This window comes from Canis lupus, chromosome 5, assembly GCF_003254725.2.
Source record: "Canis lupus dingo isolate Sandy chromosome 5, ASM325472v2, whole genome shotgun sequence".
Lineage (NCBI taxonomy): Eukaryota > Metazoa > Chordata > Mammalia > Carnivora > Canidae > Canis > Canis lupus.
Window position 1 is genome coordinate 68,391,261 of NC_064247.1, and position 15,241 is coordinate 68,406,501.

The 15,241-nt window shown below is 46.6% G+C and overlaps 1 protein-coding gene across 4 annotated transcripts in view; it reads left to right on the forward strand.

The window, feature by feature from the left end:
- MBTPS1 (membrane bound transcription factor peptidase, site 1) overlaps positions 1–15,241 on the forward strand; it is a 52,675-nt gene that overhangs the window by 24,205 nt on the left and 13,229 nt on the right. For 3 of the 4 annotated variants that reach the window (XM_025426997.3, XM_025426998.3, XM_035716045.2), the window contains 7 exons: positions 690–792; positions 2,056–2,207; positions 4,705–4,866; positions 9,196–9,340; positions 12,954–13,136; positions 13,645–13,817; positions 15,116–15,231. In XM_025426997.3, the coding sequence (XP_025282782.3) occupies positions 690–792; positions 2,056–2,207; positions 4,705–4,866; positions 9,196–9,340; positions 12,954–13,136; positions 13,645–13,817; positions 15,116–15,231 (1,034 nt within the window). The remainder of the gene's footprint in view (positions 1–689; positions 793–2,055; positions 2,208–4,704; positions 4,867–9,195; positions 9,341–12,953; positions 13,137–13,644; positions 13,818–15,115; positions 15,232–15,241) is intronic. The other variant, XM_049110640.1, reaches the window with a different exon arrangement.

Consider the following 15,241-nt stretch of genomic DNA (forward strand, 5'->3'; position numbering starts at 1 on the left):
ATGCACTCCCTGGGAGTGGAGTGAGAATGATGTGAGAGCATGGGAGTGGGCAGCCATCATGAGCCCATGGATTCTTGGCCGCTCAGAGAGAGGACTCCCTCAGGTCCAGAAGTGCATCTTGGGAAAGTGCATCTTGCTGCACGTACAAGATAGTGGCCTCAGCCCAGTGTGTGAGTAGCAGAGAACGTGGCCTTTGTTCAGCCAGGGAAGCTACACGAGAACCTAAGACCATTTTGGATTTTTCTGGGAATATTAGCTGTTATCTGAATTACTCATTTTTTAATAAAGATTTTATTTATTTATGAGAGACTCAGAGAGAGAGAGAGAGAGAGAGAGAGAGAGGCAGAGACACAGGCAGAGTTCTGGAGAAACAGGCTCCGTGGAGGGAGCCTGATGTATGACTCGATCCCAGGACTCCAGTATTAAAACCCTGGGCCGAAGGCAGGCGCTAAACTGCTGAACAACCCAGGGGTCCCCTGAATTACTCATTTTTTAAAAAAAGATTTTATTTATTTATGAGAGAGAGGGAGCAGGGTGAGGAGCAGAGGGAGAGGGACAAGCTGACTTTATGCTGACCTGAGCCGAAATCCAGTGTCGGATAGTTAAGCGACTGAACCACCCAGGTGCCCCCCCAAAAGTACTCATTTAAAATGACTTCTTTTCCTTTGTGTTTTTGTGCGTCAATCTAGCACCCTGAATAACCCTGCTGACCAGATGGACGTGATCGGAGTAGGTGGCATTGACTTTGAGGACAACATCGCCCGCTTTTCCTCAAGGGGAATGACTACTTGGGTAGGCTTTACTAGTGGGATGTACCACACAGAAGTGTGTGTGTACAACCTGTGGGTGTATTTATAGGTGCACATGTGGAAAAGCAGCTGGGGAGGTAGCCAGGGCTGTGGGTGCTCCCCTGGCCACAACAGTGAGTCATCTGGCCCCTTGGATGTCTGCTGTTTCATGGTGGTGCATTGGGTAGGGGCTGGTTCTGAGTGGTGCTTCCTGCTTCCCACTTTGTAACTGACTTCTGAGCAATGCACCTTTTAGGGCGGTTGGATTTATGCCCGCTTGTTCTGACTGGTTGGAAGGGGAGCAGTCCTTTCTCATTGCTAGGTCAGATGATTTTTCTAGCCTTAGGAAGCTGGAGAGGCCAGTGAGAACAACTTACTATCAGCTCTGCTGCCCTGGAAATAACTCTGTTTAGCTGGGCAAAATTGAAATAATTTTAGCAAGTTAATCAGTTCAGCTCCTTGGGGTTTAATTGTGCCTCTGGGGATCCTCCTTTACTCCCAGAGCAGAGTTGGATGTACAGGTGGCTGCTCCCATGGGCAGGGCTGGGTACTCCTACCTGCCTCTCCTGATGCTGTCACTGGTTGTGTCCTTGGCCTGCACCAAGGCCTTGTGTCATACCAGCATTTTGAGAAATGTTCCTGACTGGTCTGCAGAGCTGCCTCAGAAGGCACCTTCAGTCAGTGCCCCACGTGAATCTGGATCCAACGTCTAGTTATGTTTGAGTGCCAGAAAAGGTTTTGTTCACTTCATGTTGGTGGTTGCTGCACTTTTTTACAGCATATAAGATCTCGTGATTCTCATTTTGCCTCAATTTCCAGGAAATTTAAGAGAGTATTCAGTTAAAATTTTGTTACTCGTGCAGTTATTATCATTTGAGTGCTTTCTTTCCCTTCTAGTAGTTTCATGCTGTCATGTACTCCTTTCGTTTTAAACATGTTTATTTAATTTTTAATTGTAACTTTCTGTTATTTTTAACATATTTCTAATTTTTAGATTAATTTCTATTTCTAGTCTTGCAGAATTTAAAATATTCACTTTCAGTTGCTTTGTGGCATTACTATTATACTAGTAACTATAAAGCACATCTAAAACAATTTCACTTTCTCCATTGCCGATTAAGATTGTGTTGTATCACAGTGAATTTAAGATAAAACCAGTATGTTCCTAAGCTTATATTACATGGAACTAACCATATTCACTCCTAACTGCATGTAGCTGTGTGCCGGTGGTGTGCTGTGGTAGAAACCAAGCTACTTTCATTTGTAGGAACTACCAGGAGGTTATGGCCGTGTGAAACCCGATATCGTCACCTATGGTGCTGGAGTGAGAGGCTCTGGTGTGAAAGGGGGCTGCCGGGCCTTGTCGGGGACCAGTGTGGCTTCTCCTGTGGTTGCTGGCGCTGTCACCTTGTTGGTAAGGTGAGTGCTGCTCAGCAGAGAGGCTGTGGTCCAGCAGACCAGGAGCTGAGTCTGGCTTGTCACCAAGCAGGTTTGTGAGTTTAGGAGCATGCCATGAACATTGCTCCCTCTATCTCTCCGTCTCCATGCTGTTCTGTGTAGGGGATTCATGTGAGGTGATGGCTGCCTGAACACACTGTAAAGTTTGACTTGTAGGGACGCCTGGGTGGCTAAGCAGTTGAGCATCTGCCTTTGGCTCAGGGCGTGATCCTGGGGTCCGGGATCGAGTCCCACATCGAGCTCCTTGCAGGGAGCCTGCTTCTTCCTCTGCCTGTGTCTCTGTCTACGACTCTCTCATGAATAAGTAAATAAAAATTAAAAAAAAAAAAAAAAGTCTGACTGTAAAGCACTGTGTGAGGACACAGTCTGCCCTGTGTTTGTTTTTGTTCTGGTTTGTTTTTATTACTTTTTAAAAAATATATATCTATTTATTTGAGAGAGTTGGGGGAGAGGCAGAGGAAGAGGGAGATTCCTAAGCAGGCTTCACATTCAGGCAGAACCCGATGCAGGGCTCCATCTCACAACCCTGAGATCATGATCTGAGCCAAAATTAAGAGGTAGATGCTTAACCGACTGAGCCACCAAGGCACCTCTTAAAGACTTATCTTTAAGAATGGTTTTAGGTTCATAGTAATACTGAGGAAGGTACAGGGTTCCCCATGGACCCTGTGCCTCCATTTTCTTGTTTTTAACATACCAATTTTGTGCTATAGTTGCACTTGTGATGTCTAAACAAGTGTGTGTATCAAGCAGGGCACAAAAAGTCAGTTATTTCCCTGCCATAGTCTTCATTTCCTTGGAGAGTCACCTTTCAGTGTGCTCTGTTACCTGAGGAGCTATCCAGCTAGGCAGCAGGACTGGCAGTTTCTCTGTATGACTTATTTATTCTCTTTTGTCTCATTGAATCCCTCATAGAGTTGGAACGGAGCTTAGTGATTGGCCCTTAAGTTTATTTTGATTTTAGCTTTGAATGCCTGGGATATATTGTTTTTAATTAGCATTCTTTGATAAAGGTAAATATCTATCTCTGTCCTCCTTTTCCCATCCTCTTAGAGTTCAGAGCAGTTTCTTGAAAATGTTGACACTGGCTAGGGTGATCTCTGGAGACAAACCCTGTCTTTTTTCTTGCACTTGTTTTCCTCACCGCATCTTCCATGCAGAGAGGAGAAGGGGAGGGAAGGCATGTGGATTTACCTGGCTGCATTCAGGCTTTTCACACTGGGTGGAGGAGCGCATTCCACTAGGGGCTCCTGCTGGCCACCTTGTTGTTTATGGGAATAGAGACCCTGACTCATTCACCACCAGCCATGACTGTGGGCAGGGTTGAGGCCTCAGCTGCAATCCTGAGCTGGGCATACCTCTCCGTGTCAGGTGAGTGGGGAGTTGAGGAGGATTTCCTTTCCAGCAGCTGTCCGGGAAACCTTTCACTTTCCTTATCTTCCTGCAGCTGATGAAATGTGCCTATGGCAAGTCATCTCCCTGTAGCCTGGCAGCACTCCTAAGGATGCAGGACCTGGCCTTTGATCTGGCCTGTCCATGCAGCGGTTGGGGCTTGTGGCTGCCACTGAACTTTTATTGGCTCCCACTTTACCCCCTCTTAACTCTCCTTACACCAGATTTCTCATCTAGACCTAGTAGAAATCCCACCCACACTTCCAAGACCAGCCACCATCATAGATATTTGGGAACTGTGGAGAGTCCATTTTTCTTTTTTGCTTTCTGGATTTTGTCCCCTGCATTTGAAGGGTTAAAATTTACTTGTATTTATGATAAGTAGACATACAGAAATGTGCGTGCTAGGGCTGGTGTTCTCGAGCACTGATGGTGCCTGTGTCACTAAGTTCCTGGCCAGATCGAGCGGGCTGTGTGTTTGTCCAGGTGCGTTCTGATGATGCAGTGCTCAGGCTGGCCTCAGGTGCACTCTGTTCTGTCAGGCCATCCCCACCTGGGAGGTCGCACACCCTGGACTCCAGAACAGCAAAGGCAGGCAGAGGTGGGAGTCTTTACTTGGGTGCTGTGGTTCCTGCCGGCCCTCTGGGGAGGTCCTCTGCATGCTTTCTGCCACCAAGTGTTCTCACAGGTCCTCTGCTTCCTGTGGCCATCAGGCTTCCTTTCCCCTCAGGAGTCTGTCACTCTTAACCTGCTCTTGTCTCCTGCAGCCTCGGAGGTCATTTTAGTTGTTTAATTGGAAAAATACATGTTTCTGATAAACCTAGTATAAACAGGCAAAAGCTTCCTGAATCACTTGACACAAGCCAGTGGAAGGTTAAATAGTAGTCCCAAGACAGGGGCAGAAATGCCACATTATTCTCATCCTGCACGGGCTTCACCTGAGAAGCTCCCATTAGTTGCAACACCAGATGGAAGGTCCCAGTTCTGCACGGCCACAGGTTAAGGATGGTCTGATTTTCCTCTTCCTACTGAGAGAGAATGAGCAAATACATGGTTTTCTCTCCAGCACAGTCCAGAAGCGAGAACTGGTGAACCCAGCCAGCATGAAGCAGGCCCTCATTGCATCCGCCCGGAGGCTTCCTGGGGTCAATATGTTTGAGCAAGGCCATGGCAAGCTGGACCTTCTCAGGGCCTATCAGATTCTCAACAGCTACAAACCGCAGGCAAGGTTGGTATGCTTCTTTTGAATTGGCCTTTCTCTGTCCCTGGGCTCTGAGGGTATTCAGCCCTCTGTGCAAAATACTGGCCTCGGGGCAGGAACTGATCACTGATCCACACCACAGCAGACCCTCAGGGAAGGCTTCGTGCTGCTGCTTCGGTGAGGGCAAGGGCACCACCTGGCAGCACTTGAACTGCTTTCTACTTCCTGATGTTCTGTTATTTGTAGTACAAGTAGCTTAAAATACTGATTTGGTTTCTTTGCACTTTTTTTTAAAGGGACGTTTTAATTTTTTCATTTTTGTCTTTATTTATTTTTTGAGGAAGAGAGCATGTGCAGTGCAAGCTGAGAGGGAGGTGCAGAATGGGAGGGAGAGGGACAAGCAGACTCCGTGCTGAGCAGAGAGCCAAGCCCTACATGGGGCTCTGTCCCAGGCCCCTGAGATCATGACCTGAGCTGAAATCTAGAGTCAGTCACTTAACCAGTTGAACCACCCAGGCGCCCCAGAACTTTTTAAATAATCTTAGGTTTGCAGAAGTGGTGTAGCAGTTGTCACATACCCTTTACCCAGCTTACCCTGATGCTGGCACCTTCGCTAACAACGCATCAACTCTTAAAACCAGCAAAGGAGCACTGACGCTGTACTGTGATGAATCCACAGACTTCGCTCACAGGCATCCAGTCCCTGGGATGCTGTGTCCATCCAGCCAGGATCAGGCCTGTGCTCGTTGCTCTCCCTTCCTGGTCCCTCCAGCATTTGGCGGCTCATCTGTCTTTTGCTGTCACTAATAACTCTGACTCCTTTGGGAGTACCGGTTATTAGTAAGTAGACTGTCCATGTGAGTTTATCTGCTGCTTTCTCATGATTAGTTTGAGATTATGTATTTTTGGTTAGAGCTTGTTTGCTTTCTAATCTGAAATTTTTATTGGAAATTACTAGATTTATAGCAAAGTCGTAAATATTATGTAAGGACTGCATCTTAGGTAACGTGGTGCAAGCCTCAAAGCCTGGAAATTAATTAGTTAATTAATTAATCCGTTACCATGGACTAATAATCTCTCAACTATACTCAGATTTCACCCACTGTGTGTCCCATCCTTTTCTGGGGCCAGGATGCAATCAGCATCCTGCGATACTTGGGGTAGGCCTTTCTGCATGGTTTCCTCCCATGGGGACACTCCTTGGTTCCTGTTCCTCTCACTGTTGGTGGTGTCCGTTGGTATTGTGTGATTGAGGTGGTGCGTCAGTCAGCGCTCTCTGGGTGGCAGACACCAAGGTGGGAAGGATGTCCAGGAGATCAGCTGTGAGGAGAGGACCCAGGAAGGAGGATGGGATGGAGATAGGAGGAGTCCAAGGGCTACCACAGCCTAGGTCTGAGAGAGTGTCTGCTCTCGGGGAGCTCTTGAACCAGAGTGGCCTGTTCGAGGAGCCTGTGCCTCCGGGGGTCAGCCTGCCCTGGCTCCCCCCTGCACTCAGTCTTGGCTGGGAGCAGCAGCGGGAAGCCTACCCTGGCAGGAGCAGACACAGCAGAGGGTCCAGTCCATTGGCTGTGCTCCTGCGGCAAATCCGAGCAGCCGCACTCCTGCTTCCATAGGTGGTATTTGCTGTGTCCTCTGCTGTCCCTTGTGATTGCTGAGTGTTTCATGATCGTCTTGGAGATGATCCTGTTGCTCTTCTTTCTTTTCTTTTTCTTTTTTTAGTAAAGGTTTTATTTGAGATAACGAGAGAGAGCAACAGGCGGCAGGGAGGAGCAGAGGGAGAGGGAGGAGCAGGGAGCCTGACACAGGGCTTCATCCCAGGGCCCCAGGATCACAACCTGAGCCTAAAGCAGATGCTTAACTGACTGAGCCACTGAGGCACCCCAAGATGCCTCATAGGTGGGGTGAGGCACCCCAAGATGATCCTGTTTCTGACATCCTTTGCCTCATAGGTTCCAGCATCCATTGTTGGTTCTTGTCCTGAAACGATACTACTGTAGAGACTGCCTTGTGGTGATTTATTAGTTGGAATTCTGCTCCAAGGAAGAGCTATCCCTTTTTTCTCTCCTGTGTTTACTTATCCGTTTGTTTATATCAGTGTGGGCACATGGCTATTTATTTTACTCTGTAAATTGTAGCCCATTGATATCATTGTTGATTTTGTGGCTCAGATTGTCCCAGATTTGGCCCTCAGAGTCTCCTACTGGTTGGCTGCTATGTTATTTGCATCATGCCTCCCTTGTTTTTTTGAGCACTTCCTTGCTGTTTGTTTGGCAGCAGAGGATGATCACACATTTGCAGCCCCAGCCCTGGTCTTCATTCTTTCTCCATGCAGCCCCGGCTCTTCCATGTGTTTGGAACCCAGACTCACGGCGATGTGCTCCCTGCTGCTGTGCCCATGGCTTTGTAGACCCTTTCGGCAGTTGGCTGGGCAGTGTCTGTGTAGGCACGCCGTCTGCACCTGTGTGTGTCTGTTGCTGTGGATGGGAGCGCATGAGTCTATCCCTCTGCTACTCCTTCCCGAGCTGCTGTTCTCTGCCCTGTCTTCCTTCCCTTTACGTGGAATGCACTTCTCCACCATGACATGCACAGAACATTTACCTGTTTGCTCAGTCCACGTCCCCTCGGAAAAAACATGCTGATTGGAGTGTAGGATCTGTGTATAATTCGTATCTTTGGCTTTAGAGCACATGGCCCTGCTGTGCCCCAGCTTTCCTCAGCTTACTCCCTTTCTTCCTTCCTTCTGCCTCCATCTCTTTCATCTCTTTCACTGCTCATTTTTGGTACAGCCAAGTTAGTTTATATTTCTTTGTGGATCCCCCCCAACACATGGTGGTTGATTTCCACTGGCTATGTGTTTGGTATGTGACACATTACCCTGGCTTTGCAGTCAGAAGTGCACAGGGGAGGCCCCCCATCCCTTCTGGCCCTGCTCCCTCTCCCTCAGTTTCTCCACCCCTGGTGGGTATCACAGTTTATCCTTCTTGTATTTCTTTTTGCACAAATGAGCAGATATACATGTATGTTCTTACATCCTTTTTCTTACATTAAGAATAGCATCACTGAAAATATTTTATTGCATTTTGCTCTTTTCACTTAATAGCATCCTGGAAATCACTCCCTATCAGTTCATGCAAATCTCTCTTCCTTCTCTTCATAGCAGCAGAGGGTGGATATGCGTTGTCTGTTCAACTACTTATTTGTATGTAGGCATTTAAATTCCTTACAACATATTGTTAATTATAAACTATTGCAGTGCCAGTGTAATTTAGTTTCTTTGGAGGTGTGTCTTTAGGGGAGGTTCCTAGAGGTGATATTGCTGGGTCAAAATTACCAGCGTGGGAGGCTTTGTTAAGTCCCACCCTGCTCCCTTGCTCCCAGGCAGAAGGGTTGTGCCTGGCAGCGTACCTCAGCCCCACGCAAGTACGAGCCTGCTTCCCAGAGCCCCCGCCACAGGATGGCCTCCATACTTGTGACTGCACTGGCGGCCAGTCCGATGGGGGACACAGGGTATCTCACTGTTGCTTTCATTTGCATTTGTCTTGTTATGAGTAAAGTGGCGACACTTTGTGGTGAAGGGCTGTTTTTATACCTTTCTTGTGAAGCATCTGCTTACTACTTCTCATTTCTCTGTGGGGTTTTGTTCCTCAGTTTTTAAGAATTCTTTACAAATTAGGGTTACTGACCCTTTGTCAGCGACCCATTCTGCGGCTCTTTCTCTCCGTCTGTCAGTTGCCTTTTGGCTTTGTGTAATATGTTCGTTGTTGTTCAGTGTGTTTATTCAGTAGCCACTTTTGTTGGGCTCTTGTCATTGCCAGTCCTGGACTTTGAGTCACAGAAAGCTTTTCTCTGCTGGAAAGTACGGGAACTCACCTGTTTCCTTCTAATATGTGCTTGCTTTCTTTTATATACATGAGCCTCTCTGATCCATATGGAGTTTATTTTGGCCTATAGGTGGAAACATGAAATAACTATCTTTGCCACCAGAATGTGAGCTCCCTTTATAAAATGTTCATCTTTGCCCCAGCAATTTGAGGTGCTGTCTTGTGAGATTCTGGGTCCAGGGTAATTAGTAGGGGGTGGTCATGTACTCATTCTCTACCAGTTGGGGCCTCCAGAGTTTGAGAATCATGGAAGCAAAGAGGCGTTTCATCGTGGCATGTACAAGCAGTCTAGGCAGGCCAGCCCGGTGCCCTCTGGGTGCAGGGAGTGTTGCAAAGCAAGTCCCCGGGTACCAGCCCAGGGTGGCCCTGCAAGCAGCCCTTCCCGGCTTAGGTCCCCTGCTGACGTGCTGCTGCAGCTATAGCACCTCATCCTCCTCTGATGTGCTGTGTTCTGACCCTGTGTTCTTTGTTTCAGTCTGAGTCCCAGCTACATAGATCTGACCGAGTGTCCCTACATGTGGCCATACTGCTCCCAGCCCATCTACTATGGAGGGATGCCGACAATTGTCAACGTCACGATCCTCAACGGCATGGGCGTCACAGGAAGAATTGTAGACAAGGTGACCCTGCTCTCTGGCTTGTGGTGAACATAGACATGGCCCACCCTTTGTGCCTTGTCTCTCTCTCCTGATGTTAGAGCAGGAGAAGTTTTCTCCTCCTGTCTGAGGTGCCAGGGTATTGGAAGCAGTGATTTGTTTTCTGCTGCGTCCTTTATGGATAAGCTCAGGAGAAATTAATGGAACCAATTTGCTACTCTCTGACTTTGACATCTTGAGTTGGGCTCCTAAATGGACTAATTAATTTTGATTTTTCATTTTGTAATTTCTCACCCATAATTAAAGGCTTACATGTAATTATTGTATTCTTGAGTGAGTATGAATGGGCCTTCCAGTTGAAAAGGTATGTTTCTGTTTTGAGGTTTTTAAAAATAATTTTAATTATTATAATTTCATATTTTATTATTATTTTATATTTTTTAAATAATACTTACTGTATAAGCATTATCATGATAGTAAAGGACAGAAAAAGAAAGCAGAAAAATGTATACTAATGCATACTGATGTAGCCACTGTATGTCGAGCCCTTATCTCCAGCCCGTAGTTATCATTAATCCCTTTGTGCTGGGCCCAACATCAGGCTTTGTCTTTCTCGGTTCATGTCATGTTCACTGTTACTCTCTGCACAGTCCCAGTGTACTTGCTGACAACTATGGAATATCACATTGGATTGTTAAATCATAATATGCTTACCTTTTTCTTTTTTTTTTTAACCCCAAACCACTTATTTTAGCCTTCAAGGAACAAAATGTTCTTTTCCAAGATAATTGTGATGAGCTTACAAAAACAGTACAGTTTTATATAACAAAACATTCACAAGTTAAAAGAGATTTCTAGTTTGTTGGCTTCATAAGGCAAAACAGAATCTAGTGCAAGTATAAGAAATCCATTCATAGTCAGGGCCCTATTCTCAGCAGTGTTAGAGTATTTCTGTTGAGCCAACTCTTATCTAATTGAGTGACTCTTCCTTCTGGTATGATTTGAAACAAAGTCATCGATCTCAGAAACTTGACAACAATTTCCTTATCACTCTTCTTCATAGTATGAATTCTGGATGTTCTATCTGTCTGCAGGCACAGAGGCAGCAGCTGTGACCGGTCAGTGTAGTGTGAGCTGCCAGGGCTACATGGGAAGTGGCCCACATCCCCAAGGTTTGACAGCAGGGGTTTCCAACTGTAAACATTTAACTGAGTATCTTTGCATATGTGGTTTCCTTTTCTTCTAAATTAGGTTTTTTTGTTTTTGTTTTTTTAGATTTTATTTATTCATGACAGGCACAAACACACACACACACAGAGAGAGAGAGAGAGAGAGTCAGAGGGAGAAGCAGGCTCCATGCAGGGAGTCCCATGTGGTACTCGATCCTGGGACTCTGGGATCACGCCCTGGGCCAAAGGCGGCGCTAAACCACTGAGCCACCCGGGCTGCCCCTGAATTAGGTTTTTAACAAACTTCCTGGATTGGAATCCCGAGTCAGTGTGCGTGGACATTATTATGGCCTCAGGTACATGCTACTGAATTCTCTCCGAGAGGTAGTCCGCGCAGACTGTTGCTGTAGTTACTGCAAGCAGTATATGAGGGTGCTGGCTCCATTGCCTGCACAGGGTCGGACAGCCCTTTTTTTTTTTTTTTTTTTTAATTCTGTGAAGTTTTTAAAAATTGAAATAAACTTCACATACCATAAAATGCAGCCTTTTAAATCAAGTGATTCAGGGACTCCTGGGTGGCTCAGCAGTTGAGCGTCTGCCTTAAGCTCAGGAAGGGATCCTGGGATCCGAGATTGAGTCCCACATTGGGCTCCTTGCAGGGAGCCTGCTTCTCCCTCTGCCTGTGTCTCTGCCTCTCTCTCTCTGTGTCTCTCATGAATAAATAAAATCTTTAAAATATCAATCAAGTGATTCAGTAGTTCCTACTATATTTATAAGTAGTGATTGTAGCTGTCACTGTTCTATAATTCCAGAATATTCTCCTCACCCCAAAAGGAAATCTTGTTAGCTGCCACACTCCATTCTCCCTCTTCATAGCCCCAGGCAGCTCCTGTCTCTGCATTTGCTTGTTGTGGACAGTCCATATACTTGGAGTCATAGACAGTATGGCCCTTCGAGACTGGCCTGTCATGCAGTGTGTCTTTAGAGTTCATCTGTGTCAGAGCGCATCAGTGCTTAAGTTCTCCTTCAGGCTGAGTAATATTGCATTGTGTGGATGGGCCATGTCTGTGTATTCGTCAGTTGGTGGACATTTTGTTTGTAGGTGGTTCATGTTTTAACCCAAACTTTAGAGGAGATGAAATGCGAGTCTTGCTTCATGAGCACTTCTCCAGTTATTTGGGAGGTGGCGCTCTCTGTCCCCTGATTATATCACCTCTTATGGTAGTAGCTCTTCATTCCTGTGACCCATTCTTCTGGAACTCAGGTTTTTCTCTGTCGACTTGAACATCTTTTTGTCCTAGAGAAGTTGACTGCTGTGTTTATGCAACAGTTTCTCCCAGATTAGTGTCTTTCTCTTTAATACTAGTGGTGGTGTAATTACCTGGTTATTTTTGGTTTTGTATAAGTTCCACACTATCCTCTGGTTGAGTTTTCATCTTTTGTAATTTCTATTTCAAAAACTAGAAACTTTCCTCTCCAGAGATAGGATAAAATCTGGACTTTATTTTCTACTAATGTTTCTTTTATGTTGTAAGATACTTAATTTTCTCATCAGCGTTGAGTTCATTTGACACATGTCATAAGAGATAGATAAAAATTAGCTTTTTTGCTAACTGGTGGTCCCTGGAGCATTGATCACAAATCCCTTTCCTTCCTCACTGTTTATGATGCCATAGCCTACAAATGTTTGTCTTCTTTTTCAGAGTTTTTTTTTTAACATGCTGACTCACTTGGGGAGTAATTTGGTTTGAAATACTGATTCATTTTGTAGGAGCGAGTCTGTGTTTCTCCCAGATGCCTCCTCACATGCTCCCCTCTTCCTCTGGGTGTCTTCCGGAGACCTGCCTGCCTGGCCACTAGCTGCACAGTCTGAGTTTGAACAGTTAATCCGCACCATTTTAGTACTTTTATTCCTTTGCATTACTGTGATTCTTGAAGCATACAAATAAATTTTGTTCTCAAATTGGAGAGTTTTCATTTCTTAATGCTATCAGATGAAAGCTCTTTGCTAAACCATGTGTCTTTTGTTTTTTGTTTTAAAAGGCTTCGGGAAAATTCTCTTTAAAATTGGAGGCTGTCTGGGAGATCCCTGGGTGGCTCAGCAGTTTAGCACCTGCCTTCGGCCTAAGGCGTGATCCTGGAGTCCTGGGATCTAGTCCCACACCGAGCTCCCTGCATGGAGCCTGCTTTTCCCTCTGCTTATGTCTCTGCCTCTCTCTTTCTCTGTCTCATAAATTAAATAAATAAAATCTTGAAAAAAAAATGGAGGCTGTCCGAATTAGTGGTTTCTAGACTATTCTAGTGGATGATGTTCCAGACTTTACCTAGTCTGCTTTGGTTATAGGTTGCTTAGGATCTGAATATAAATTTCATTTTATGCTGTCTAATAGAGGAGTGGTCTAAAACCAAGGCAGGTAAGGTAGCAAGTGAGCCTCTCACCAGAGCCTTTGTTTGTTTTTCTCCTGCAGCCTGACTGGCAGCCCTACTTACCACAGAATGGAGACAACATCGAAGTTGCTTTCTCTTACTCCTCCGTATTATGGCCTTGGTCAGGCTACCTGGCCATCTCCATCTCTGTCACCAAAAAGGCGGCTTCGTGGGAAGGTGTCGCACAGGGACACGTCACTGTCACTGTAGCTTCCCCAGCAGAGGTGGGAGTCAGTGCACACCAAGAAGTGGGGGGGTGGGTGCAGGCTGAGTGCCTGGGGTCTAGGATTTGAAGCCAGTTGATGGGTGTGGTGAGGCTTGCAGGCCTTGGTCAGTGCTTCCCGGGCCTGTGGAGCAGCTGGAGTGTCAGAGCCCACTCATCCCCATTCTGTTGCTGAGCAACAGCAGTTAGACTGTTTTGTGCCAGAGTTCAAGTTCAAAATGATTGCAGCAATATGGATTCTTTACTAGGGACTGTGCAGTTAAACCTGTGTGGCCTAGTAGCTTTTAGGAATAAGATGCCTTAAATTTTACAGCTTGAACAATTAAAGGAAGAACTTTAACAGAATGAATTGTGACATGTGAATATTTCTTCTTACATTTGTTTTAGGAATGCTTGTATTCAAATTATTTGTGTTAAATTGATATAGAAGTGATTTTTTTTAAAACCCAAAAGTCTGAAAGTTTCTTCTGAGCAATAGGGGCAGTTTAGATGTCTTTTATTTATTTCAGTCAAAAAACGGTGCAGAACAGACTTCAACCGTGAAGCTCCCAATTAAGGTGAAGATAATTCCTGCTCCTCCACGGAGCAAGAGAGTTCTCTGGGACCAGTACCACAACCTCCGCTACCCACCTGGTTACTTCCCCAGGGATAACCTGAGAATGAAGAATGACCCTTTGGACTGGTAAGCAGCCATCAGCCACCACGCTTGTCCCGCTGGTCCTCCCACAGCAGAACTGAGTGTCCCTGTCCCCTCAGGGAGCCCTACTTCTGCCACCGCTGAGCTCATCCTTGATTGCTCTCTTTCCTTATTTTTGTTGAGCCAGCAGACTTTTATCAGTCCTACCTTTACAACATGTCCCGAGTCCTGCACCAGTTGGCTGTAGCTGCCCCTGCTCCCTCCCCCTCCCCACGCAGCCCACTGTCCATGCTTGCCTGGATGGTGTCGCAGCCTCCTAGCCAGTCTAGCTGTTTCCCTAGAGTCCATTGTCCATGCAGCAGCCCTGGTAATCTGAAAGGGCAGGAACTTGAGCACACTTGGCCTAAAGCTCTCCAGTGGCTGTCTCTCCAGACTTAGTGACACTGCCAGACTCCCTGGTATGCCCTGCTCCACCCTCCAGACCCTGCCCTATGCCCTCCTGGCTTGCCCTCCAGGGCAGTTGGCTTGGCTTCCTCTTGGCCCGTATGCCTAGCTCATTGCCACCCTCTGTAAGTACTGGGAGTTTGGACTTAAAGTTCAAAGTGGGGGAGAAAGGAGCCTTGAAAGATGCAGGCAGGACACTTAAAGGTGTGATGAGCTTTTCATGAAGATGTCTTTTCATGAAGGCTCAGACCAGTGGCAGGGGGAGAGGAGTGAGAAGAGGGTAGGCTGAGGTAAGGGCCACATCCTGGAGAAATGCCCGGCCTCAGCCCTGTGGAGGAGCTAGCTCTGGAGGGCTGCAGGGAGGGGGTAGGCAGATAAAATGAGCCTTTTGGGCCCCTGGTGCTTCCATGGGGTGGTTGGGAAGGGGTTTATGTAGAGGTTACGTTGGGAAAATGAGTACATGCAGGGGGAAAAGGGATAGAAGGGTGATGCATGTCTGTGATGCATGGTTAATGTATTCACCAGCCAGTGTGGTGCTCCAGCACCTCTGTGTTCCCATGCTGAGTCCTGGTGGTTGTTCTGCTCTGGGTGTATGCCATCACTAACATGACACTTCAGTGCACTCTACAGAGCTGCTCTCTGTCCATCCTCATCGTCCTGTTTCCTTCGAGCCCGTGCCATATGCATCATTTGTGTTATCACCCATTTTACATGTGAGCCCAGAGAATCCTGGTCTGGAAGGGCTGACTTCTGCATGGTGGGCCAGACCCCCCAGGCCTCTTCTGTGGTGAGCCACGCTCCTTTGAGGAAACCGGTTCCAGAAATCAGCTGTGTGTGGCTAGCTAAGCCTTCAACATGAGTAGATTGGTCATCCTAGTGCAAAGCCTACTGTTTTTCAGGAATGGTGACCATATCCACACCAACTTCAGGGACATGTACCAACACTTGAGAAGCATGGGCTACTTTGTTGAAGTCCTCGGCTCCCCCTTCACGTGCTTCGATGCCAGTCAGTATGGTGAGTAGCC